The 25,666-nt window shown below is 44.4% G+C and overlaps 1 protein-coding gene across 1 annotated transcript; it reads left to right on the top strand.

Moving 5' to 3' along the window:
- The first annotated feature begins 1,113 nt into the window (after window positions 1-1,113).
- Window positions 1,114-25,630, top strand: prickle1a (prickle homolog 1a). Its single transcript, XM_079163249.1, has 8 exons — window positions 1,114-1,215; window positions 18,667-18,870; window positions 20,641-20,754; window positions 21,618-21,755; window positions 22,513-22,716; window positions 22,944-23,130; window positions 23,224-24,096; window positions 24,228-25,630. The coding sequence occupies exons 2-8, from the start codon at window positions 18,682-18,684 to the stop codon at window positions 25,076-25,078; spliced, it is 2,556 nt and encodes an 851-aa protein (XP_079019375.1). The 5' UTR covers window positions 1,114-1,215; window positions 18,667-18,681; the 3' UTR covers window positions 25,079-25,630.
- The last annotated feature ends 36 nt before the right edge of the window (window positions 25,631-25,666 follow it).

Consider the following 25,666-nt stretch of genomic DNA (forward strand, 5'->3'; position numbering starts at 1 on the left):
GGCAGAGTTTCGAAGGCACCGTCAGATCCTGATTTCAAAAACAACAAACAGATTTGGTTGAGTTGTTTAGGGGCGCAGTGTCACTCTTGATGTCATGCAAAAGCCTTATCTGGGTCGCAGGAGGTCAGAGAGCTCTTTAAAGGTCCACCAGTCAAAAATCAAATCTAAGTTGTATTGTTGTCAGCACTGGAACACCTGACGTGTGTTTAGCACTCATGAATGACGATGCCATTAGAAATGACCTTTTGCGTGATTTTCAAAGCAGTGCAAACCTTACTATCGTATTATGCTCATGCACTGATTTATGGGTAGTGGCCATTCTCTTTGAATCTATGATCATCCCACAACATTTTGTCCAACTCAATAGACAGCTAGCTTCTTTTCAGTGTATGCGTATAGACTTACCTTTCATTGCGCACTGCAAATAGGAGTAGTGTTACACAGTCTGTGTGGGAGAAGATAAAGCACATTGTGAACATGTCATATTGGTGACAAGAGGGACAAATAGGTTTGTAAAAAAAAAAGATCATATTTCTGTAGGTGGTGACATTCAAGGACTTACTGAATTTAACAAGATGAATTGGTGGAGTTGTTGATATTTGAAATAGATAAATATATATTATAATGTTTACAAAGTTTTTATTGGTTCATTAAATAGGCCAGATAAAGGCAAAAGTTCATATAAAGGTAAAGGCAGCATGTAGGCAACGGAGGAAGATTAACTCACTTAGTTTTCAAGCACTTAAATTACGCAAACAGTTCTTAAACGCCCCGTTGCTGCAGCAGGAGGTAAAACTCACAGGAGCGTTTGTCCCGTGTGCTCCAGACTGGTCCGTTTCTCTGAGAGTAGTGGGGGCTGCTTGTTTAAGCCAATAAGCAGGGAGCAACTCTAATGTCATTTCACTGTGAGCGCCGAGAGGAGCACCATAGCGCACCGTGCGCCGCTGTAATGACTGAGATGTGGTGACAGCGGGTGAAGTCAGACCAGGCTCTCTCTTTCTCTCTCTCTCACTCTCTCTCTCAGCGCTCGTCTCCACTGCAGCCTGGAGTTTGAGCTTATCGCTTTGCACAGCTCTGGGTTCAGCTTTGCGGCACAGTGGTGCACCCTCTCTGGACTTTTCATCTTATGCCAATGAGACGCAGCGTGAATCGCCTTTCTCACTTCGGGAATATTGGTTCTGGATACTCTGTTTACTGCAACTGAACGCTTTGGGGGTGAGTGGACCAAGTCATTTTGTGTCTTTTAACAGTAGTTTTTGGACTTTAAGTTCAGAAGTCTGGGCCGTTTTTAAATCACTATCTACAATTGCACCAGTCTATTTGTTTGTTTTTTTACGCAAAGAAAATGCTCTAAGTGATGCAGAGGTGACGACAAAGGGGAGATGCCGACCTTAATTAGTGTGTTTTTTGTCTACACTATATAGTCTTAACAATGTAACTTCCATCAGTCAAACTGACACTCTGAAGAGGTTATTGTGTCAGCCCAAAAAAGTCATCCAATTGGTTTTAATTTTCTGATCTTCCAATGCTGCTTTGCGCTTTTACGCAGCATTTCAGCATTTCACTTTCCCTGCGTGTAACCTCATTTCTCTAAAGCTGAACAAAAATCTTGATTCGGAGACGTGGGACGGGTGGAAGAAGTGGAGTCCCCCGGGCCTCCAGATGTATGGACTCAGCTGTCGCCTGTCACTTTGGTGACAACTGGTCGGCACTTCGTGACCGCTGCTTGTCCGCCACGGCAGGGCTCCATAGCTGTCAAGAGTGCTGTTGAGTGAGGGAGAATGTGGTCATACACACCCCGGTCACATACAGTATGAAAAGTCCCTCTCACTTTCTTCAATTCCAACCATGATGGATAAGGTGGGAAAGGCTTGACCAAAAAATTGCACCAGCTGCAAAAAAAAAAAAGAAAAGAAAAATCCATTCTGACGAGTCATTTAGATTCAGTCCTGAAATGTTTATTAAAGTAAGTGAATACATCTGGCAACTTGTTTATACTAGATATCAACTTAGAGAGAAAATTCTTGAGTCGGGTTTCGTCCGCACTATTCTGCATTGTTTCTATCTAAAACAAGGAAAACTGGTTGTAAGACTTGAGCATGAGCCTATAAAGACTTATTAGGGTGGACATTGCAGTCTAATCTGCTCTTTAAATAAAACGAACCCTGCACGCTGCTCGAGCAAATTCATCACTCCTTGTGGACCTCTCACAGAGCTAAACATGCCATAAAGTGTTTCCTTTGGAGAACAATGACACACCACACCAGTTTCAAACATTTCCATTCTCAGCTGTGATAGAAAGTGCTTAACCTACAAGACACAGGAGAGCAGTTACTGCTATATTTAACCATGGCTGTCTAAGATAATATTTTGCTCTCGTTGGAGCACAGCAAACATCACCGTAAGCCATTAAGTCCCGTGCATGCCCTCTTGAGGGCTGACAGAGTGACAGACCCACTTGGCTCAGACTGAGCGCAAAAGAACGCAGAGTCAGGCTGGCCTGAAATCTGTCACTATGGCCACAGCTGACAAAAACAGAACGCTGCTGATCCCGGGACAGTTCAGCTTGAAGCCTGACAGCGAGGTGAGAGGACAAACTCAGGAGATGCCTTGGTCTATATTTGGACACATTGGATAGATTGTGAAAGTGGTTTGAGGAAGTGCAGGCTAACACAAGGGAACATTGATTTGAAAATAAATGAAGTATACCTTTTTAGCTCTTTGACAGTACAAAGGAGGAACTACAGGTTCTGCACAATGTCAGCAGGTCCACTTCAAAGTGTCACAATCTTGCTGTATTGCACCAGAAGGTGTTTTGAAACGTGGTCACTACCATCCTCGATTACAGCATTGTTAGCCATCCTATCCTTGATATATTTATTTTTCCTGTGGACATTGGCCAGTAGAGGAAGAGGGTAAAGAAAGAAATACTGAGTGTGGGCGATGTGGACGGTGACACAGGGAGGACAGAGCACAGAACCTAGGTGGTGGTGTCACCTAGTGGCTAGAATAGAGGTTGACACCTTGGAGGTAGAAGCTCGCCAGCAGCATAGACATGACGACCTGAATTTATTCACAAACATTTTTAAGGTTGTGTTGAAGGACAGCTGTTTCAACACAATCTTTTTTTCTTTTTTTTTTAAAACTATTTTTCATTGTAACTACTGACAAATATGGCCTAAATCCAGCATGTAATACAGCAACTCAAGTTTTGTGTTGTCATACCAATATTCTAATTCTACTTCTCACCAACCAACCAATGATTGTACTGTAAATGTGAACTGTTGATCTGTTGTCTCATGCTTCACCAGCTGCAGTTATTTAATGTCTGGATGATGTAAAGGCGAGGCTTGTGTTCGGGGAGACGTGAGCTGAGCTCTTACTTTCAATGATCAGCTGCAGGTGAGAAATTTTCCGTGAATATTAAGTTATTTATAGACTTGTCCATGTCTCATTTCCAAAGCCCTGCAGTGATTCAAAGGTGCCACTAATAGCATCAAAAGACTTAAAGAGTATTTTGTGTGTGTAATTGCAAGAGGGGAATAAAATAGCTGGCCTTGTCATACATTTTGTTGGACACAGTTTTGATCCTCCTCTACCAACTTGATGTTTACGAGTCCTCGTTGCGGGATATGTTTATGGTTTATTTGAACACCAAAATGCATGTAGACTGGAGGATTTAACGCTCGGCGGCAGAAAGCCCTGTTTTTCGTATGAGCTCCTCGTAATTCACCTTTTAAGCTAGATAATCTAGCTGTGACATTAGCACCCTTGTGAGCCATAGCATTAGTGCACAGCAAGAGTGGTGGAGGTGGAGACAAATCGCAGACATGAAGCCAGTCGCAGACATAAACAGTGAGGCATGTCGTGGTGTGTCTGTCCGGGAGAAGCAGATGGACGGAGACAAAGTAGTCACCTATGTGTGTTTATGACTGCCACACACGCATACACTCTCCAACACCTACAGACGGACACCCAGCTGAGTGTGAATGAGCAGAATGTAGGTCCCAGTGCCCGTGTGTATACGTTCCCCACTGTTGATTTAAAAGCCCAGTACCAGCGAAATGTACACAGAGGCCTGTTTGTGCAAAGCTAGAATGAATCACCCTCGCGTCCCATGTAAATCGCCTGCAAGCCAAACACTCTGGCAGCCTTTTATCCCCAGACGTGGTCCAGCTCACCGCAGCAGGGCTAAAAGCAGAGCAGCACAGGGCCGCGTGTTGTGAGGAGCTGTCAGAGGAGGCCAGTCTTTCATGGCTCTGGACGGGGAGATGTGGCATGGCGTCGGGCTGCCACAGGCGAACTCCAGAAAGCAGAGCGCTTTTGACTGTAAACTGTTTGTGGTAGGTTGGCAGGAGGCTGGATGAAATATGGTCTGTTTAAACGCCGGTGGTCCCTGAATCTGCAGCCACTGGGCCCGACTGAATGGACGGTGGCCCGGATGGTCAAAGTTAGGGCACTGTTGCACTGCAGTTGTATCTAGGGGTAACCGCTGTGGATGCTGCTGACTCCCCCCCCCTCTTCCTGTAACTTTTGAACAGCATCATGTATGAGAGTCTGTGCCTGCAGCAGTGGCACACATTGGATCCACATGCAAAGCTTAAAGTGATTAAAGGTAGCTAGTGATTTAGCGCTTCCAGGCACAACTCTGTTCATTAGGAGCTGCAGGATGATGTTGGAGGAAAACCGGTTTGGCTCTCACACTGGAGTTGAATCTCCCAGCAGATCTCCGGTAACCACACGGCATAATTGCGGGACTAACCATCAGACCACCACGATGATGAAAGTCATGCTTGACACACATGTTTCATTATCACCATCATGTATAGGCATGACGCTCAGCTCTGGATGAGCACTGCACAATAACCACTTTGCAGCGCAACAAAACTGGTTATTACCAAGATGTCTGCATTTAATAAAGGGGGATCACGGTTGTAGAGATGCCATATGTCAGATGGAGTTTTTGGAAAGTTCATCTACACCAACCTGACACAAACATGGCCGCCTGTTTTCTCCTCATGTCCTCCTCATCCACGGGGATCCATCCAAGCAATCACAGTATCAAGGGCTGGAAGCAAAAGAAAACATATTACTCTAAGATAGTCATTATAAATCCCAGCTCATTTCCCCGGCACACAACAGGGGATTTAGTCAAAGCTTTCCGGACCCACGGCTGGAAATATGCAAAACACCCCCCCCCCCCACCCCTCTCCCCTTCCTGTGGCTCTTGTTCCTCCTTCCCTGTTGGCATTGTCACAGGGGTGGAGTCAGTGAGCGTGGATGATATGGAAAAGGTCAACCGGGTTTAAAAATCCACTCCGCAGGGCAAGGGATTTTTGGACTTCAACAAAGGTATTTCCTGAGATTTCATGAAAGGTTACAGCTACAGACAGTGCAGACAGTTTCTGGATGTCTGCCAGAATTCTCTCAGAACATTAACTTGTTAAAATGTTCATCCTACACTACACAATTAATTAGGTTTGGAAACAATGTAAGAGTTTGTGCTTATTCCCAAATGACACAGTACTTGATTTAATCTCATTAAAACTCATTAGAACATCTCCTAAAACACATTATTATAATAATAAATTAATACCATATCCCCTTCCGGCTCTCTCAGGAATATATTTAAAATAAAGCTTCTTCTTTTCTTTGTTTTTCAATAGAGGTATTTTTTATGTGAGCTAATTCAAAGATAATTCTTTCATGGGATCTTACTTCCAAGAATAGAGAGTGCTTTGTATACCATAATATATGTACTACAGCACATGCTTTACATTCATAATGAAACACTAGACCCCTTCCCATTTCATCTGAAGCAGTGAATTAGTTTTGCTCCAGTGTTGCACATTGACAGGGTTGGATATCAAGAAAAGGAAGTGAAGCTGCCTGGAAATTAACTGGCACATGTGTATTGGTTAGGCTTATCAATAGCTCCAAACAAAGTCTGGACCCAATGTGAGTCCATCTTCATTATGTCAACCTTAATACTTATGTCGTTAAGACAGTTGTGATACAGCAAAAGTAAGGTCACTTCAAGAAGGAGGCCGTCTAACATGATGATGCCGTTACGGATGTCTGTGTTGTAAATGTCCCCAGTTGTGGTAATATCGCCCCACAATCAGCTATAGCAAACAAGAGCATGTGAAAGGCCAGCTAAAACAGTTTACAATAAAGCATATTTTGTTCTTTGTAAATCGAATTTACATAGATTAGGATTATACATGAATTAAAACTAACCATTTAGCCCTGGCCACGAAAGAAAGTCTTTCTGTCTCTCTCAACTAATTCAGGAAGTCTGATTTTGAATGACTTCCTGTCTGGTATTTACTGGCAGCATTACTTTTCTGTCCATTATCATTTATCAAACATTCTATTCAAATCCTTTATTTCATTGCATGAAAGTCAGGAGTGACTGTCGGATGTTTTCTTCCAACTCGACTATTTAAAATTGACTGCGAGTTTTGACTATTTTTAAGTTTACTATCACAGGAGTTAGGATTTTATAATCTAATTTGCCTCTTCACACAGAGAGAATGTTTTATTGTCAGTTGGAAACGCATCACCGTAAAGGTCGATGTCGTAGGATGACATGCAGATGGGTCAATATTGACAAAGGCCAACTGAGGACATGTCTTGCAGAGCAGCAGCCTGAGGCCCACAATGGGCCGACTGAGCTGACACAGAAACAGTTCGTTTGGCCACAACAACCTGACGGCAGCTCCTAGTGAGAGGCCGGTTCAAAGAGCCGGGCTTTTGTTTGCTATGCTCGCGCTGTCTTCCTGTTAGGGGCTGGGCTCCCAAAGAAAACAAGAGCAGTGGCTCACCAGATGTGTACATCTGTGCACGTGCGTCCTGTCCAAACACACACACACACACACACACACACTTGGCCATATAGGGGAAAAATGTTTTATGATGTTGAGAAGTAATAAAAACTTGAAGGAAAGGCATCTCAGATTTTATGGAAAGGGTTATTATTTTTTAAAATACTCACAGCGGGTATGCTCACTCTGTCATATGTTCCTACATGCTGACTGAAAAATGGTTTGGTGTCATTAGTGACCTCAGTATTAGCAGCTCCAAAAATAACACACTGATGCAGACAGAAACAGACGTTTTACATGTGAGGGTTCTAAGAATAAGCTCTGCCCATGGGGGACTGCTATCCTTAATTGGGGGGTGATAAGGCAGCCAGTTGTGTCCTTTTTTTCCATGGCACACATACATTGTGCCAACACACACACACACACACACACACACAGATCCCAGGCACTAATGACCCCATGTCTGGCCTGTATATCTGCTAAACTGAGTGAGGCCTCTCTAGTGCTTCAGATTCTATATCACTAGACCTGAATACATATACAACACATAGCATGTACACTCAGCTCACACACATGTTCCACTGACAAGCTTCTGCACTCTGGTATTGATCTGGTATGATGTGACCGATTTACAATAAATGCAGTTGTTTTGAAAATATCAGAACATTCAGTGTTTTTGGAGCAGTTAAATTCAGCCATGGCAGGCCATCAACTCATGTGGTTAGTGTCATAGCAATCCTTATCCTCCTGTTCTCCTTCATAGAATTAATAAAATAAATTAATAGAATAAAATAATGCCATGCAGTGATGCAGAATTTAAATTTGAGAGCACTGGTATTGAATCAACACTGGATGCTTGAATCGGTAACGGTATCGTTGCTGAAAAGGTGGATAAATGCATCCCTAGTTTTAAAGTAAAATTTTTTGGTTTTTATATGGAGAGCAAAAGGGAAATGCGGGCTGAGAAATTACAATATATCACAAGTGTCGAAAGATACGTCAAAGCCACAAAGAACACAGAGATTGAGCAACTCAATGTGGCAAACAGATGCAAAAATAATCAGATATACATTTGCCTCCCAAGATGTAGAACCTCCACACATGTACAACCTCTGTGTCCTCTTCAGAAATGTGAAAACGTTAGACACCCATAAAACAAGCATCAATACATTCTCAAAGTCAAACAAGAGTAAATCTCCGGTCGGACATCTCATAATGAAAGAGTCGGTCCAGACCATTTTCCTGTACTTTTGAATGTGAGTCACGTGAGGAGGTGAAAGGGTCAAGAACATCAGAGCAGCAGGGAGCCTTAAATAGGAGATCATTGGGCCTCTCCTCTGCTCTTTCTGCTGTTTTTTACTACCACCTTAATGACTTTAATTGTGTCCAATTAAGCAGAGCTGGAAAGAAGCATCCCTGCTCTCAGTCGTCAGAGTTCCCTCTGTGCTGTGGCACTGGAGCATGTGTTTAATTAGAACGCTCTAAAAAGACTAACGGAGTGATTCTCCAGGAATGTTAATCATTAGTGGGATCCTGACTGAGCAACTCTTAACTGTTTCAGAGTATTGTTGGATTCCATGGTTTGCTTTTTAAAGCTGTGCGGTTAAGAAAACTACTTCCACGTGTGGGAATTGCCAACTTTCTCTTATTAAAAAAAAAAAACCCTGCATCCCCTCTTTCTACAAGACTTGTTCATAGCAGTCATGCCCGAGTATTGGCAGTTTTGTTACGGCGGTCTCATTCATGTGTCCGTTTGAGCCCGGGGCTGGAAAACGCACAGGAAATAGTTTTCCTGCCGTACGAAGGATATACGGTTGAACTTCAAGGAAAGGTGAGGAGAAAAGGCCCAGATGTGTGCGGTGCGAGGTTTAAGTGGTGTGTGAGTTAGACTTTCTGGAAGTGTGAGGTTAGAAGCTAAAAATGTAGTGAAGTCTTAAAGGTCGCAAGTGTTGAACCCAGACATTGACAGGGTGCTGTTTCAACAGGAGTGATCAAACCTTTTCACATGTCATGGAAGAGCTGACCGTGTCCTTGGTCATGTGGAACATTTTACATTTAAGAAATTGAAGAAAAAAAAAATGAAGGTGAAAACCGAGACCTGTTGGGTGAACTCATTGGTTTTAAGGGCTGTTTTTGAAGGGGGGACCACACATGATAGGTTTTGCCCTTTGCTGATCCAGTGCTTTTGTCAGTGCAAGTGAGTGGTGTAAGAGCAGCCCATTCATCCTCGGCCCGCTCTGCGTGTAGACAGCCACAGGCTTTTGTTGAGTTATAGTGTCCTCAAATAAAGGGGCTTCCTCCCTTTAACAGCCCCAGGAGCTCTGTCGCTCCACTTCTTATTGTTCCCAATGAGGTTCGGCTTTTACAACTAGGTGAGAGGGTGTCAAATGGAGGGTGAAATATGAGCTGTCCCAATCGTACATCTCTGCAATGTTTGGCAAAGCAGTTAGACAGCATTGTACTTTTGATAAAGTGAAGAAACAAGCAGTGTGCTGACACCAGGCTTTGTTCAGCGGAGATGTGTTATGTCATGTGCTACCGGATACTCCATGCAAACTGGACATTTATGTTGCATTACATCATACATGACACAGCAGGGTTACAGCAAATTAAATAAAGCAGAAATTAAGTAAATTGTTCATATAATTCTTCCATGAAATCAGGGACAAACTGACATCATCTACTTGAGTATTATGTTGTGGTTTTGTACAATAGCATTACATTCTGTAATTTGATAATCTAACACAGACAGGTTTACGGACTCAGGATTTAGGTATGGTGACGTTTTTATTTAGTTCCTTCTTGGGAAGTCAGAAAATTATATTCCTTTATGGGGTTGAAAAGTTCAGAAGTAATTCAGTCGAATAAATCTTGAATCCTGTCCTTTTTTTATTTCCATTTTTTCTATTCGGCGCTCTTGAGAAACATATAATCTGTCGTGAGGTCAAGCGTTAAGCGAGTAGATATTTGTCTTTAATTTTTTACAAATGTCTCTAGTCAAAAACTAAGCTTGGATCTAAGCTATGCCCTCAGCTGCCTCCAATGTGTCAGAGTGAAACAGTAAAAGGGGTTATGTGAGGGTTATAGGGCTAACAAGCCCACAGTCTGACCTGAGTTTGTCAGCGCCAATCTAGCTAAGTCAATATCAATGCGCTGACTGCTCCACCAGTTGACCTTTTCCTCCCTCCTTCAAGGCGTAAAAAGGATTGTTGTTACAGTAGAGTGATAGGGTTTTATTGGCCTTTATAACTGAGGCTTTTGTTTTTGCCTGTGTCCTGCTAATAACCGTTGGCAAGTCATTTAAACCTTGAGAATGCCTACTTTTTATAAGGTAGCTCACACACCAGTGAGAGCTGCTCTCAACAATGGTCATCAACGACGGTAAGTTAGAGACTGACCTTCCCTTTGCCCTCTTTGGTACCCCAATTTATGGGACTCAAATTAGTCTCGTCTAAACAGGTTACTTTAGATTTTAAGTCAAGCTATTGTCCATCTCTACACAATGTTTCACATGGGGATCACAGGATTACTAGTCTGCTAGCTACAGCATTCAGCTCTTTGTTTTATGGGTCCCCGTTCTCAAGGACGTGTTTGGACCAGAGAAGAATGCAGCTTTATCGTGGGGCGTTGGTTCTGATGGTGATCATCTCTGTCCTGTCATTGTCAGGGCATGCTGGTCATGGACTACCCTGCCGCTAGCACAGGGCGGTTTTTTTACTCACTTTTACAGCGGTGAGAAGGTGCAGACCAGGTGTGAGGTGCTGTTCAGGTCGTTGTGGATATGACAGGGGAATGGGCTGTAAAGCCCCGGGGCCATAGATTTATGGGTCATCTGGTGCTCTCTAAGGTCAAAGGTCAGGGATGCATGACTTGTCCAACTTTATATTATTCAACCATGTGAGGCGAACCTTGAACTGTGCAGCCAGCTACCTCTAACTATAGAGTTGGGCCATCTCAGAATGAGGCTCGGGATGTTGTTGTTCTGACACAGGTTCCCGTTTGAGAGACTAAAGATAATCCACAGACGCCTGTTAATAGCCGTCCTCACCTAAGTTCATTGTCAAAGGCCAGTGATTCTCTTTTGCAATTTCAGAGTAAGATGTGAACTTTGAAGATTCCTTGAACTTTTAAACCTGTCACTGAACTCTCTTCCAAATCTGCAACTTTGAAATGACAAGAAACTAAGGAAGGTCAACTGTTTCCCTTAAATTCAAATGTGGCAAAATCGGTTTACTCATACTGGCGTTGATGAATAGGCATTACAACTTTTGTCCAAGATTACTTTACCATCTTAGCTTTGCATTTCATGAATGTCTCCCCAAAGGCAGGATGCTGTGTTGTCCCTCCCCTCTAAGAATTGCTAATGGAGCAGGGTGCAGAGTCATTTGGACCAGCACAAAGGCCTGAGGTTTGCTGTGAAAGGGTGCCTCTCCTCCCTGGCCTTGGCTGCGACAATGGGTTTTTGTCTACACAGCCCCACACTCCTACAGCAAATGCAACACGCAGGCGCCCAAATATTAGTATGTAAGCCCCAGAATATCAATCATTAATTTATTCAATCATGTTTGTTTTCCAGTTCGGATAAAACTTTTATCAACGCTGTCCAAGCTGCATTAAAAAAATATATATATATATTTAAATAACATTGACAGGCACCATTCGCCACCCGCGCTGTGATATTTTAACACATAATGGTGTGAAAGTGAGGTGTGTGGGTGACATGCTGTCAGTCATGCAAAGGAACGGGCCTTGTTCTTGCCTTTTCTTTTTTCTTTTGATTAAAAAAAGATATGCTTACTTAAAGGTTTTCTGACCAGTTAACATGAAGACGATGATGTTCTGTTGTACTCAGCTCATCATAGCAGCCATGAGCTGTGATCTGATGAAAGGAGACTGTGGACTTGGAGCATTGAATATATTGTGGATTTGAAGACAAATCATTGGCAAAATTGAGCATGTAAATGAAAGATTTTGTAGTACTTGTTACTTTTTGATGCAATGTGAAGACACATGTTTCACTGACCCCACTACACAGGTATTGACCCTTGTGACCCCCGTTATATCAGCCCCTCTTAGACACCCCACAGTGTAAATGCTTCGCGCATGTGTTTGAGTTCACAGAATTACATCCTGACGTCATCCTCACAAAATCAAACGGCTTCTAAAATGTGAATAAAGAAACCAATTCTAGCTGTTTAATAGATTCCTTGCGTCCTATTAAAATGCTCTATTGCTTTGTTTTACAGTCTTAGAGCATGTTAACCCTTGTGCTCGGAGGGATGGAGGAACTTTTTAGTTCTCTTAGAAACAATATAAAACGTGTCCTTTTGGGAAAAAGTAACACTTTGACATTGCACCCAAACAACCACAAAAGGATGCAAAAGGTGCAACTGTCCGGAGTTCGACCTGAACTGGTCACTTTTGTTTTCTGAGGTAACAGGAAGAGAATCACGTTGTGACATTCCTGCAGAGGTGAAGGAGAGGTAGAGGTCAGCATCCCGGGGAGATTTACAGGACATGCGGATATGTACAATTAAGTTTTATAGAAAATGTCTACCTTTTATTTTCTACCTGTATTATTAAGGCAAACAGAAAGATTGGATATTAGCCAATACTAGCCATGTAGTATTGTTCTCTTTTGATGGTTTTTGCCAGGTTTTTCATGTTCGGGAAAGTTCTAAAATCACATTTTGAGAAAAAAGAACCAGCCAATTTCAGCCTTAAACTTGACCAAAAATGATATATCGATAATCAAAATTGTAGATTTATTTTCTGTCAACCGGCTAATCAGTTGATGGATGAATAGTTTAAGCTCTGAAATGAATATCATGTAGTGTCTGCAGACTCTTGGTATCGCATGACTTAACAGAGTTGAGCTGAACAAAGTTGGACATTTTAACTCTCACTCAGACAATGTTAAACCGATAATAACAGCTTTGTGGTTCAAGTCGTTTCTTTGTAAAGCCCTTCTGTGAATCACATATGAAAGGCCTGATAGCTGGACACATTTAGATTTGTTGACATCATGTTCAGTTAGAGGGCTTATGTGAGGCTGAGCCAGGATGTTGATGGTAGGAAGCATTTTTTCACAGCGGGATAAATAAAGCATCTTTTGTTCACTCTGTACACAACAATCACTCTGTAATCATAAAGCTGTAGTTAGCAACCAGCTCTCTGTAACTTAGTGACATTTTAGCGCACAAGAGGAGAGAGACAAACCACCAGATAATCCAAACCTGACTCTAATGTTCACCACCTTCCCCACATCTTTGAGCTGTTGATAGGGAAGGAGAACGAAGAATGTCATGTGAAAGCTTGTGTGGAGATGGGGCGGTCAGTGTGGTGAAACGAGCGCAGCCATCACTGATGTGCTACTTAAAAGCGCAGTTCCTGTGAGCAGTGGTTCTCATTTGGAAGCATGTGTTTGAAGTACGAGGGGAGGGTCGGTGGAGGGGAGACGCCTCGCTCTCCCGTACCCTGCCGTGACTGGCTGTACTGGGGTTAAGGGGCCGGGCTGAGGTTAGGAGGGTTGGGTTGGGGGAGGGAGGAGGAGGAGGAGGTGAAGGAGGAGGAGTGGTGGGTGGGAGACAGAAGGGTGGGATGACCATCTGGTTGAGCTCCTCCATGTACACGCACATGCACACACCCCTCTCAGACACTCTCTCCCACGCACTCAGACAGACATCTCACTGACTTTTTACAGTCTTAGCTTTGATATGGGCTGTTACTGTGCTGACAGCTCCGTTAGAGAAGGCTGACTGCTTCTGTTCTGGAATTGGAGCTCTGAAGGTCTTGCATATAGACATGGAGCCCAGAGGCTGAAGAAGAATCTAGATCTGGATATAGTGGTGACGAAATCCCTTTTCCTGGCCGCCTCAGGATAGTTGGCCTACGTTGAGGTAAGAACGACAGGGAAATGACCGAAGATGTAATCTGTTTTTTGTTTTTTTTAGAGGAATGTGCTTTCTTGTGTGAGGCTCAAAGAAAAATGTTGAATATACCATACCTCATCCTGAACTGTCTGTAGGTACGAAGAGCATGCTTCTTTGACTCAGATGCAGATTTGTACAGTTAAGACTTGTACATGAAGTCTCTTGGATTATTCAGTTTAACGGGAGGGGTGGTTTATTAATCAATTATTAATCTGTGTTTTGCATGATTCACAAGACATACAGCACGTGTACAGATGGAGTTTTGTGTCACAACTGACCCTTGCTAAAGTAAAAACTCTACCTTCAGAGGGGCATTTTCCCATTGAGGTGAGGGCGCCAATGTTCAAAGAGTTGATTTTAGGTCCCCTACAATGCAAACTCAATTTACTGGGATGTGAATGTGTTTGATGTCTGCTATGTGACAGCAGCACATGTGTGTGTTGAGTCTTAGTTCAGTCTGGCCAGCGCATGCAGGTGGTCTCCATAGTGAAGATCTCTGTTGGGGATGTCACTCCCATCCATTTGGTCTTGGAAAAACACTCCCCCGGCCATGAAAGGAGTCCTCAATAAGATGACCAAACTCCAGCCATGTAGCACCTCAACGCTGCATAAACCGAGCTCCTCTCTGGGTCTCTTCAGTTGCACTCAGATTTTCCAGCAGCTTTTCCACCTTTTGCATTTTTCAAGCAGATTGGATCCAAATCTTCTGCAGACAGAAAATCCATGAATGAACACCCCCAGTGTTGTATTTCACTCCTAGATTTAATGATGTTGAAGTTGGTTTATTGGATCATTCAATTATGAGTTTAATCTTAATTGCTTATTACTTTAGCTATCCGTGTCCTGGTTCACAAAAAAAAATCGAACCAATCTGATCTGGCCTGCAGTTTGACGATGATTGTTGGATCGCTTTTGTGTTTTCACAAGTGATACCGCACATTAAGCGCCAACAGTTAACAGGCTGTCATTTGAAGATATTTCTGTATACCGGGATAGCAGAGAGCAATACTATGCTGCAAGTTAAGACATAATCTCTTCTGACATAAAAACAGATTCGTCTGAGTTCAAGCTCAAGTAAGCAGGGACTTTGAACAGAAAATCTTGTTTTTCTCTTCAAGTAGAGCCTATCCTGCATCACTGAGCTCACAGGAGCCAAGTTAAACATGTTGGGCCGGTCCAAATTCACAGAGAGCACTGTGTTGGGTTGTGTGCATGTCCATCATCCACTTCCTAGAGGAATATAGACGGTAATTCAGACCAGAAGCTGCTTATTTTCCCTGCGCACTCTCTCAAGGGTTGTTAATCCAACGATCCAGTGTCTGGATTTTAGGGGGACTCTGGTTTAAATGTTGTTGAATACTCTTTAAAAACGTCACTGACGGCTATATTTATTGGTCAGTCACAGTATGCGGTCCTGTGAGAGGTTTGTATTTTACAAAGTGATAACTAACATTAAACTGTAGTTAACACGTAATGTAGTTACCAAGTCTATGTAGTGCTTTAAGGGTTAAGGTTTAAGGGTTAATGAATCGAGTGTGCACTCACTTGTTCATTGAGCTCCTGTTATATAGAGCTTGTTGGAATATAAACCTTCTGCGCAACAAGACTATCGTGGTCATTGTGCACTATTTTTCTCGTGCACAGTCAACTTCGTTCATTCTAAATATCTTGTGGGATGTTTTTAAAATGTTCATTCAGTGAAAACCATTCAAAGCAAGCATGTGTTCCAGCTTTCCTCAGTCACCTGCGTTGACTTACATTTCATCTCTTTTGTGGACACATTAACTTTTTTTATACATCAGTCACCCTTTTTTTAGCCTCGGTCTGATAGCACCCCCACCACCCTCTGGCCCTCTGTGGGCAGATCAGTCAGATATGCTGGACCACAGCTTCCAAAGCCATGTTAACAAGCGCCTTTACAAAAGAGTGAGGGGCTGTTAAACATTCAGGACTACAGGGGTCTGGCTAGTGTGGGAGGAGGGCAAGGCAGGGGGAGTGGAGCGGTGAGATGGGGGAGATGTAAAACTAGAGCCCTTGTTGGGAGAGAAAAACTTAAAAAGCCAGCACAAGTGATGAGTCAGTGAGTTGGCAAGTCAGTATGAGCATTGCTAAGATAGTCGGCTCACTGCTTCTGCCATTGAAAAAGTCACAGAAGCTCTCTGAGCAAAGTTGGAGGAAATAAACTGCATGACATCTAAAGGAAAAATTAGCATGCAAGCAGATGTGGTTGTATGAGCAAGGGGCCTTGCCTAACAGCGAGCCATGTACATCCTTTATGCGTCTTTGCGAGCCTGGCTTAAGTTCAAGCCTGACATTCCTGCGACTCAGGTTTGGCTGTGTGAGACATCCTCGTGGAGACTTGTGAAAGCAAACATCTTTCTAACAAATGTGCCGCATGAGTGAGTCTGCGCCTGATAAAATGGGAGGCTGTGAAGTCAATGTCTCTGGACTCCTGACTGAACCTGCCTATAGTTAGCTATCTCCCACGTGAAACCCAAGCTGTTCTCAAACAAGGCCACATTTTTGCAGGTTATTTTGGTCTCATTTGCAAGTCAATAGATGCGAATAGAACAAGAGAGTGTCTTCTTTCTTGCACCCCCTTCTCTCATCTGAAGACAGGTTATCTGGGTTTGATGGCTTTAACTGTCATGCATAAGGAGATAACACCACATCTTCAGGAGGAAGAAAAAAACGTGAAGGGAGATAAACAGGCTCTTGATGGAACAAGCCTTCAGTGGATTCCTTCACAAAGACGCCATTGTTCAGGACATCAGAGGCGTTTTAATGGGACGTGTTATAAGCCAATCCGCCTGACTTGACACTTTGTGGTGTAATGCAGGCACAAATTCACAAAAAAAACACGATTCCTTTGCCACCACTATCCATCACGCTTGACTGTCTTTGGGCAGGCCAGAGGAGTGCATGCCAGTCGCTGGTGTCCTTGAGGAAGATGAGTTGATATGAATAGCCAGTAGCCACCTCGCCTGTCATGCCGTGTGTGCGGCAGTTAATCATTCACAGGAGGGTCTGGTGTGTGCCACTACCTCAGAAAGAGTTGTCACTAAACGACAAGCATACAGCGGACTCTAACAGGGTGTTGCTGTTACTGTACGTGTGTGTGGACCAGTTTAGCCTATGGTAGCCCGTGTCGACGAGTCTGCACGCCTGCTTCAGTGTTGGCTGTAGCATAAACGTGTGCATTCCCTCTTCATGTGTGCATAGGAGCCGCACGCTCCCAGGGGCAGCCAGGCATATATATCATTCCAGGAGAGAGCGCAGATTTTCAGGCCCCTTTACTGTCACGCCGGTGTTCAAAGGCTGCCCTCGAGTGTGTCTGGTTTTCTCAGCTGTCTCTCCGCGGCCCTCGGTGCCCTTGCCGGCCATAGGGGGTAGAGGCTCTGGGGGAGGTGGTGTAATGGCCAGGCTGCTGGACACTGGCTGGGCTCCCATTTGATCTCAGCTAGAGCCCCTTGGCCTGTGAGAGATGACCACAACTGGACACACATTCATCATCTCCATGTCTGCCTGGTCCTGCAAAGCTAACAGCAGCACAGGAATTAAAGTAGGCTTATAGGGGTGAGCTCACAATTGGTATCTGGTATGACCAGTAGCATTGTGGCTAATGTTAGCAAACTTCAGACCGATATTGCTACTTAACAGATGTCACTGAATCCGTTTACTTGACAGTAAAGATTACAGTATTTTATTTTATTTTATTTTTTTATTTTATCCAGCTAGCGCTCGTTTACTTTGTTTCTGTCTCTGTTACTACAGCAGTTCAGCCATGTCTGGTGCGGATGTAAAGAAAAGCATCAGTGACTTTGGCCACCACACACATAGATCAACACTGCCTTTGATCCTCTTGCTCTATTTTTCACCCTCTGTGGCATTGTCAGTGTCCATCCGAGTATCAGTCGACCCCATCCATCCATCTCCCCCTCTATTATCCCTCTCTACTGCTTCACCTGTCTGGCATTGTTCTGTCCATCTAAAAGATGAAAGGATGATCAGACACTCGCTGCAGCAGGTTGGAAAACAAACAGTCCAAAGAAAAAGAGGAGATGAAGGGAGAGATGAGGCTTGTGGACATTCCCCATATGGTGGCCCTGTCTTAAGGCCAGGCCTGTGTTTATACAGACCTCAGGTTCAACTGATGAAGCCTGCATCAGATCCCAGAAGGTGTCCTCTCTTGGGGCAAAGTATGACGTAGCACCTCCACAGGCAGAATGATGACTCATTCAGGCCCAAGCTCCAAAGATAAGGTGAAACCGAAAGATTTAACAGCCAGTGTCTGGTGTTGTTCTTGCTTTGGAGTTGATGGCACAATGAATTACAGTATAGGAAAGGAATCTGAGGTCTGTGCAACATTGCCCAAAGCTGGGCGTACATGTGAGCAACTCTGAATTCGCCATGTATATATGAATAGCTAACTGCTTGTTATTGTCACTATAATGAGATCAGACGTCACCTCATGAAGTTTTGGGAATTTCCTAATGGTCTTCATATCCTCAAAAGCCACATGAGGAGGGCACATGTTTAACTGCCACCACAATAGCAGTGAAAGGGTATAGTTCTCTTTACGAGTGCCTTTATGAAGTAGACTCATCACCAGAAGTCAACCAAGAAAAGCTTGCTCAGATACCATAATGGCCTTCTGGGGGGGGCGGTGGGCCTCATGAAAGAGACAGTGATGGTGTGATTCAGCCGGTGGTTAACATTTAGTGGAATGGCTCTGACATTAGAGAACTGGATTAGATGGAGTGAGGACAGCATTATGTAGTGATTGGTTCATGTAATAGCTTGTTAACCAACATTTCATTTTCTTTTCCTCCTCCTTCCAATCCTCACCCCAATTTCTCTTCCTCCCCCCCCCCCCCATCCTTCCATTTTTTGCTTTGTCTGTCTAGTAAAAAGAGAGTCTGATGAGCCTGGCGAGTGCGGCAGTGTCGGCGGCTGGCTTCCAGGGCGGGGCACGCCAGCGAGACTTGATGATGGAGCACAAAGTCAGTAAGCTGACCTCTGGCTTCCAGCGGAGCTCCACGTCCGACGATGACTCAGGCTGTGCGCTGGAGGAGTACGCCTGGGTACCACCTGGCCTTAGGCCTGAACAGGTGAGAGATTGCGTTCAATGGACTATTTCTATTGCTATTGTTCATGAAATCAATTTTCCTACAAAGAAAACTTACTGTTTAATATTCTTCTCTTTAATTCTGGTACCTATTTCATTGGTTCACAAATCCTTAGCACGGTGAATAATTGTCTATCCTCCTGACAGAGAGTAAAAACAGACCTGGCCTGATTTTCCCTTTTAGCCCATTTGCCTGGCCCAGATAAATGCTACTCAGCACATCACTGAGGGACATACCATCTAGAGTGTCGGGAGAATGGCACTTATGGGACAGACAACATATTTCTTGGTCCCTTTGTTTTAGGCAGACTTGTCAGGCTCCACCAGGCAGCCACTTACAGGCAGGATGTGTGTACTTTTATTTACAAACTGCGGTATGGCAAAGTCTGCTTGTGATTATCAGAGATCTGTTAGGAGTAAGACTTGGTGGGCTGCGCCGACTGCTGCTGGCAGGATCAGGAACGGAGGGGCTGTCTTTTAACAAGCCTTCCCCTCCACAAACACAGGCAGGGCTGTTAGATGTGTCCGCAGGGCAGCCAGTGTGATGTGGCACTTTTCCCAAATCGGCTGCATTTTCCCCCTCTTCTTTACTCATTTCTCTCTTTTCTTTCTGTGTTTCTCTACCTCTCTGCATCTCTCTCTCCATCCCGCTTCCCTAGTTAATTGAACAACACACATGGAAGCAATGAGGGGGAGATGATGGGCAAAATATAGAAGGGTTAGCAGCGACAGAGAACCTTAACTCCTTAACATGAAGGGCCTTTTGTTTTAGAAGTGCATGGGTCAACTGTGATGCCTTTAGTGCAGCCATTTCCCTGAATGAGCCATGTATTATGGGTCATCATTACAGTGAAGACACACATAGGGCTTGGGTGATAGCTGACTGTTCCCCAGCCCCTCGGGAGCTGGATGAGGGGTAATAGCAGCATGGAAATGTGCATAATTTATGGCGGGGGGCAAACGCTAGGTTGATTGTCAGGGTAAATTGCTGTTAACCCCCCTCTAGACGGCCAAAGCTGCAGGAAGCCCCCCCAACACACAAGACCAGCACATCCCACCTCTTTATCTGACCGGCTGTAATAGCCCCTCCCTCATAAAGTTTATATTTCAGTTGTCAGCCCCAAGGGTCAAAGTGCCACAGAGACAGGCTGCTTTGTCCTGTCCCTATAGAGACAAGCATATGACTGGAAAAATACAACCTTCAAACTGATTTGACCTGTTGACCTGTTGTGACTTGTTTAGTGCAGATTTATGAAGAGAACGATTCTTCCAGAGCCATCACCAAAGAGCGTCAATGCTATGTGTTGTCCTTTTGAAATAAAGCTGATTTGGGGGTTTGGGAAAAACTCAAGCAAACACTTTGATTCCACAAAGTCATAGATTTTACACAAAGCTTTCTCAATGTGTCTCATCACAAATGAATCTGTCGGCTCTCTGGTTCCTTGTCTTCATAAATATGGGCTGTTCTGTCCAAGATCATAACAAGAATGTATTGCTGCAAAAAAAGAAGCCCTTAAACTCTTGGGGAACCAAAGAAACAGCTATATGTTCAGATTGATGACCACGCATTCTTGAAAATATATAAGTTGGAACGGGTTTCATTTGTCTTGTGTTCATTGAACCGTATATGTTTTTGCCTCATCATCAATAATATATTTGGATTTTAAAAATATTTTTCAGCTGTGTCCTAGTGCAAGTACCTAGGCAATGCTTCTATGCCTCATCTTCTTACTCCATGCCATGATTTCTCCAGGTCCAGTTATATTTCTCCTGTCTGCCTGAGGATAAGATTCCCTACGTGAGCAGTCCGGGAGAGAAGTTTAGAATCAAGCAGCTCCTCTACCAACTTCCACCGCATGATAATGAGGTGAGAATATTTCATGTGCGTGTGCATAAATACAAGTAACATCAAATTCACCCCAACACGTCCCCTCATGTAAGCCGCGGCTGCAGAAAAGATTTATTCTCCATTGTGTTTGAGTGGCCGTATCTGCTCGCAAACCCACGGTGTTAACGGCCTCCCCATCTCCATGCCACCCCACTAATGTGAGCCCTTGACATTCACGTTGACATCCCACTGGGGGATTTTTGTTCCACAATCTTGTAGACGTGTAGTGTGGGCACAATGTGACTTTTGAGTTGATGATTTTATGATGTTTGCCAGGAGCCCCCACCAGCAGGATTCCTGTCATAGCAGTGTTTCTTTACGAGGACTGCTCAGCGGGAGAGAGGGCTGCTGGTTGAAAGAGGCTTTATGTGATGCCACCACCGCAGTGGCACCACAGTTCGACTTGGCTGTCTCTCTTCCTTTGTTGCCCGTGCTCTTGATTTCAGTCTAAACACAGGCCTTGTTTGTGTAAACGTCTGCTTTCCCTCTTGTTAAGGCTTTGGGAAACATCAAAAAAGCCTGTTGTAAAAATGATGTTCTCAATCAGGGACTGTGGGTGGAGAGGTAGGGGGTGTAAGAAGGCCAAGCAGGGGTCAAGAATTGCCTTTGTTCAGCATGCTCTGGTATGCACTCTGCCCTCTCTCATACTTACCTAAGTTTATAACCTTTATTAGTGGCAGACAGTCTTACAATTGGGTCCTTTTTAAAGGGCGTAATCCGAAAAAGTCACTTGAAAAAGCAGGGTATTTTTCTGTATTAGATCTTTAAAAGAAGGAATCCCAGTCATTGTGTGATTGTGAAATTGGCCTTCGTACCCATAACTTATCACTTTCCTTCCCCAGGTGCGTTACTGCCAGTCCCTCAGTGAGGAGGAGAAGAAGGAGCTACTGATGTTCAGTGTCCAGAGGAAGAAGGAAGCACTGGGAAGGGGCACACTGAAACTGCTGCCCCGCAATCTCCTGAACAGCATTTGTGAGCATGTAAGTTCCCTGACTTGCATGAATGATTTACGACTGTGAGAGGACTGGGATAGTTGTGGTGGTGCAAAGTTGTTCTAAAGTCAAGGCTATAGTCTTTCAAAACCCAAAAGCCTTTGTCAACCTTGCTACTACAACAAAAAGGTTTACTGCCTGTCCTCTGTACATCTTCATGTACATTATTTGATATTTGGCTAATGTGAATCCAGTTGTAGCTAGAACCCAGAAGGAAAGCTGAAGTAAATATCTCAGTGGCAGCTATGCTATTTAAGAGATACCAAACACAAGCTGGGTTTGCAGCCATGCAGACATCACTGCTGAGTGGTTTGGAGTGGCTCATGACAAGTGTTTCACTTAGTATTTACAATGATTATTGAGCAGCCAGAGGATGCACATAAACCTTGTCAAAACATAGTCCCATTGATGTAGCTCTCCAATAGAAATCCATGCTTTCTCTGGTTTTCCTCTTTATAATTGTCCATCCTATTCAAAGTCACTGTGGTTGATGTAAAAAAAATATCTCCTCATATAATGCAGAAAGGCCACTCTGGGAGCGCAGTTATTTACCACCTCAATATGATGCTGTAGTTTCTATGGGCTAGGCTTTGTGTTACATTAGGAGCACATGTGGCCTTGAAGTCAAAGCTATATCTGACAGATATAATCACCTATGCAGGATTCAGATTATTTTATGACAGAATATTTTGGAACTACAGTCATTACAGGACGTTATAATAAGCCATGTGTCCGCATATTGCAGTGTGGTGAAAAGATCAACGGTGGAGAAATGGCAGTGTTCTCCTCGAGGGCGGGCCCTGGGCTGTGCTGGCACCCCGCATGCTTTGCCTGCTCCACATGCAGCGAAGTGCTGGTGGATTTGATCTACTTCTACCATGATGGAAAAATCCACTGTGGAAGGCACCATGCTGAGCTACTCAAACCACGCTGCTCAGCCTGCGACGAGGTAAAACCACGAGACTGGAATACTGAGACAAAACAATGTAGAGAAGAAAAAACATCCAGAGTTTGATGTTTATGGCCATTCCGAATTAAACTGGGATAGCCAAAACATTTAATTTATATCTCCCTTGCTATGCATAAATCCAATATATATAAATAAATAGATTGATGTCAGCCAGGAATGCAAAAGCTGGCAGTTTTGTTTCATCCAGTGTACATCTATGTCTACAGATTATCTTTGCTGATGAGTGCACAGAGGCAGAGGGCCGCCATTGGCACATGAATCATTTTGCCTGCTTTGAATGCGAGACAATCCTGGGGGGGCAGCGCTATATCATGAAGGACGGCAGACCATACTGTTGTGGCTGCTTTGAGTCTCTCTATGCAGAGTACTGTGAGGCCTGTGGGGAACACATTGGTAAGAAGATGATTTTTCTAGACTTCAAATAAAACACTTCGTCATGACTGTCTCGTAGTATTGCTAACCATCTCAACATATCCCCATTTCCAGGTGTCGATCATGCTCAGATGACCTATGATGGGCTCCACTGGCATGCCCTTGAGAGCTGCTTCAGCTGTGCCCAGTGTAAGAGCTCTCTCCTGGGCTGCCCCTTCCTGCCACACCAGGGCCGTATTTACTGCTCCAAGGCCTGCAGTCTCGGGGAAGACGTGCATGCCTCTGACTCCTCCGACTCTGCCTTCCAGTCAGCCCGCTCACGTGAATCCCGGCGCAGTGTTCGCATGGGCAAGAGCAGTCGCTCGGCCGACCAATGCAGACAGTCGCTCCTCTTCTCCCCCTCAGTCAACTATAAGTTCCCTGGCTTCAGCGGAAACGCCGACGACACCCTGACCAACAAGCTTGCCCACATGAACTTATCTGATGAGCATTTCTGGAGGGAACGTGGCGAGGAGACCGAGGCACCTGAGGACCAGGAGGAGGAGGAGTGGGCGGAACATGAAGACTACATGACTCAGCTGCTATTAAAGTTCGGGGAACATGGGGTCTTCCAGCAAGCCAATGACTCCAGACCCACAGATTTCTGGAGCGCTGACAAGGATTCCAAGTCAAAGCAGGAGTCATCAAAAGCTGGCACTGGTGGTGTTGGAGGAAGGGGGAGTCTGGCCAGTAAGAAGTACCAGGCTGACATGTACTGGGCCCAGTCACAGGATGGGCTAGGGGACTCAGCCTATGGTAGCCACCCGGGTCCGGCGAGCAGCAGAAAGATCCAGGAGTTAGAGCTGGATCACGGGGCTGAAGGAGGCTTCCAGGGAGAGGAGCCACAATGGTACAATGACTCCTTGGAGTGCATCACAGACGAGTTCAAGAAGACGGATCAGAGTGTTCGAGACTCTATGGACTCACTGGCGCTTTCCAATATTACCGGTGAGTAGCTGAGACATGATGCATCAGATCTTAGAAAATAACTTTTTATGAGATGAAAATGACTGTGATGTAAAACAAGAGTCTTGATTCCATGTGCAAACATTGTATAATTTGTTCTTTCTTCCCTCCAGGGGCCTCAGTAGATGGTGATAGTAAAGATAGACCTTTGGTATATTCCCTGCAAGGCTTCCATGAACTGGAGACAGAAGACTGTGAGAAAAGCAGCAACATGGGAACCCTCAACTCCTCTATGCTACACAGAAGTGCAAATTCCCTGAAGAGCCTTGTATCAGAGCAGGAGGAGGTGGAGGAAAATGTCCCTGAAGAAGAGGAGGTGCCTCTGCCAGCGGACAGAATCAAACCTCATGTCCCTGCCCTCAGGAGGACACGTTCACAATCTAGGCCGCAGCAAGTCAAGTTCTCTGATGACGTGGTGGACAACGGCCATTATTGCGATCTCCCAGTGCGCCAACCGCCTATGAGTGAACGGACTCGCCGGAGAGTGTACCACTTTGAGGAGCAGGGCCAGGAGCCTCAGTCTGGTCGCCATCATCACCACCACAGGAGGCATCGCAGTCGCAAGTCTCGCTCTGACAATGCTCTTCACCTTCTGCCCAAGGAGAGGGCCCAAATGTGCTACAGAGGGGCCGCCATTGGCCCCAAGGGGCACCAAGCCCTCCATGGCCACCCCAGTCCTGCTGCCATGTCAGACTACGGGCTACAGGGCCAAGCCATGGGGAGGTTCTTGGAGCTGTATGGGGATGATGATGACTGGTGCTCCACATGCTCTTCTTCCTCCTCTGACTCTGAGGAAGAAGGCTTTTTCCTGGGTCAGCCCATCCCTCAGCCCAGGCCCCAGAGACACTACTACACTGAGGACTTGCCCAGCCCTGTGGCAGGAATGTCCTCCACTCCTTATGGCCTACGGACTAAGTCCAAAAAGAAGAAAGGGCACAAGGGGAAAAACTGTATAATTTCATAGACTTTCATTACTCTCTTATCCTTAGCGTTGGATAACGCTCTGCCACTCACCTCTGCCTCTCATGTACACTGTACAAAATGCAATAACACTCTGCTTGCTTTTAAAGGTTTCACAGCACTCAATTTACCAAGGTGTCTGTATAAGACACCAGTCCTTCATAGGTGTATGCATATCATTGCAAACATTGCCAGTGAACGTATTCTAGAGTAATGCATATTTATAAACCACCATCTAAACTGTCTTTATTTAACAGTGAAGATATTAATGTATATATTGTAGAATAAAAACGACCCAAAATGGCTATTTTTATACCCTTGAGTTAACGACGTGCTTTGTACCAAAAAGCCATTAACATTTAACTATTGGCAGTTGGTACAGAGCCATTTTTCCATGAGGCTGTCAGAAATTGACAAGTTGACTCTGACCCAAGCTCTTCAAATGTGTTTTCTTCCAGGCTTGTTCAGCGCTAACGTGAGAAACACTGTGTGTATTAAAAGGCCTTGTTGAGTGGTGTATTTATGGGTCACTGTATTAACAAATCATTGTAATCTGTATAAATGTACAAACTGGAATATAAGGCTAAGATAG

This window comes from Pholis gunnellus (genome assembly GCF_910591455.1).
Source record: "Pholis gunnellus genome assembly, chromosome: 7".
NCBI classification, from domain to species: Eukaryota; Metazoa; Chordata; class Actinopteri; order Perciformes; family Pholidae; genus Pholis; species Pholis gunnellus.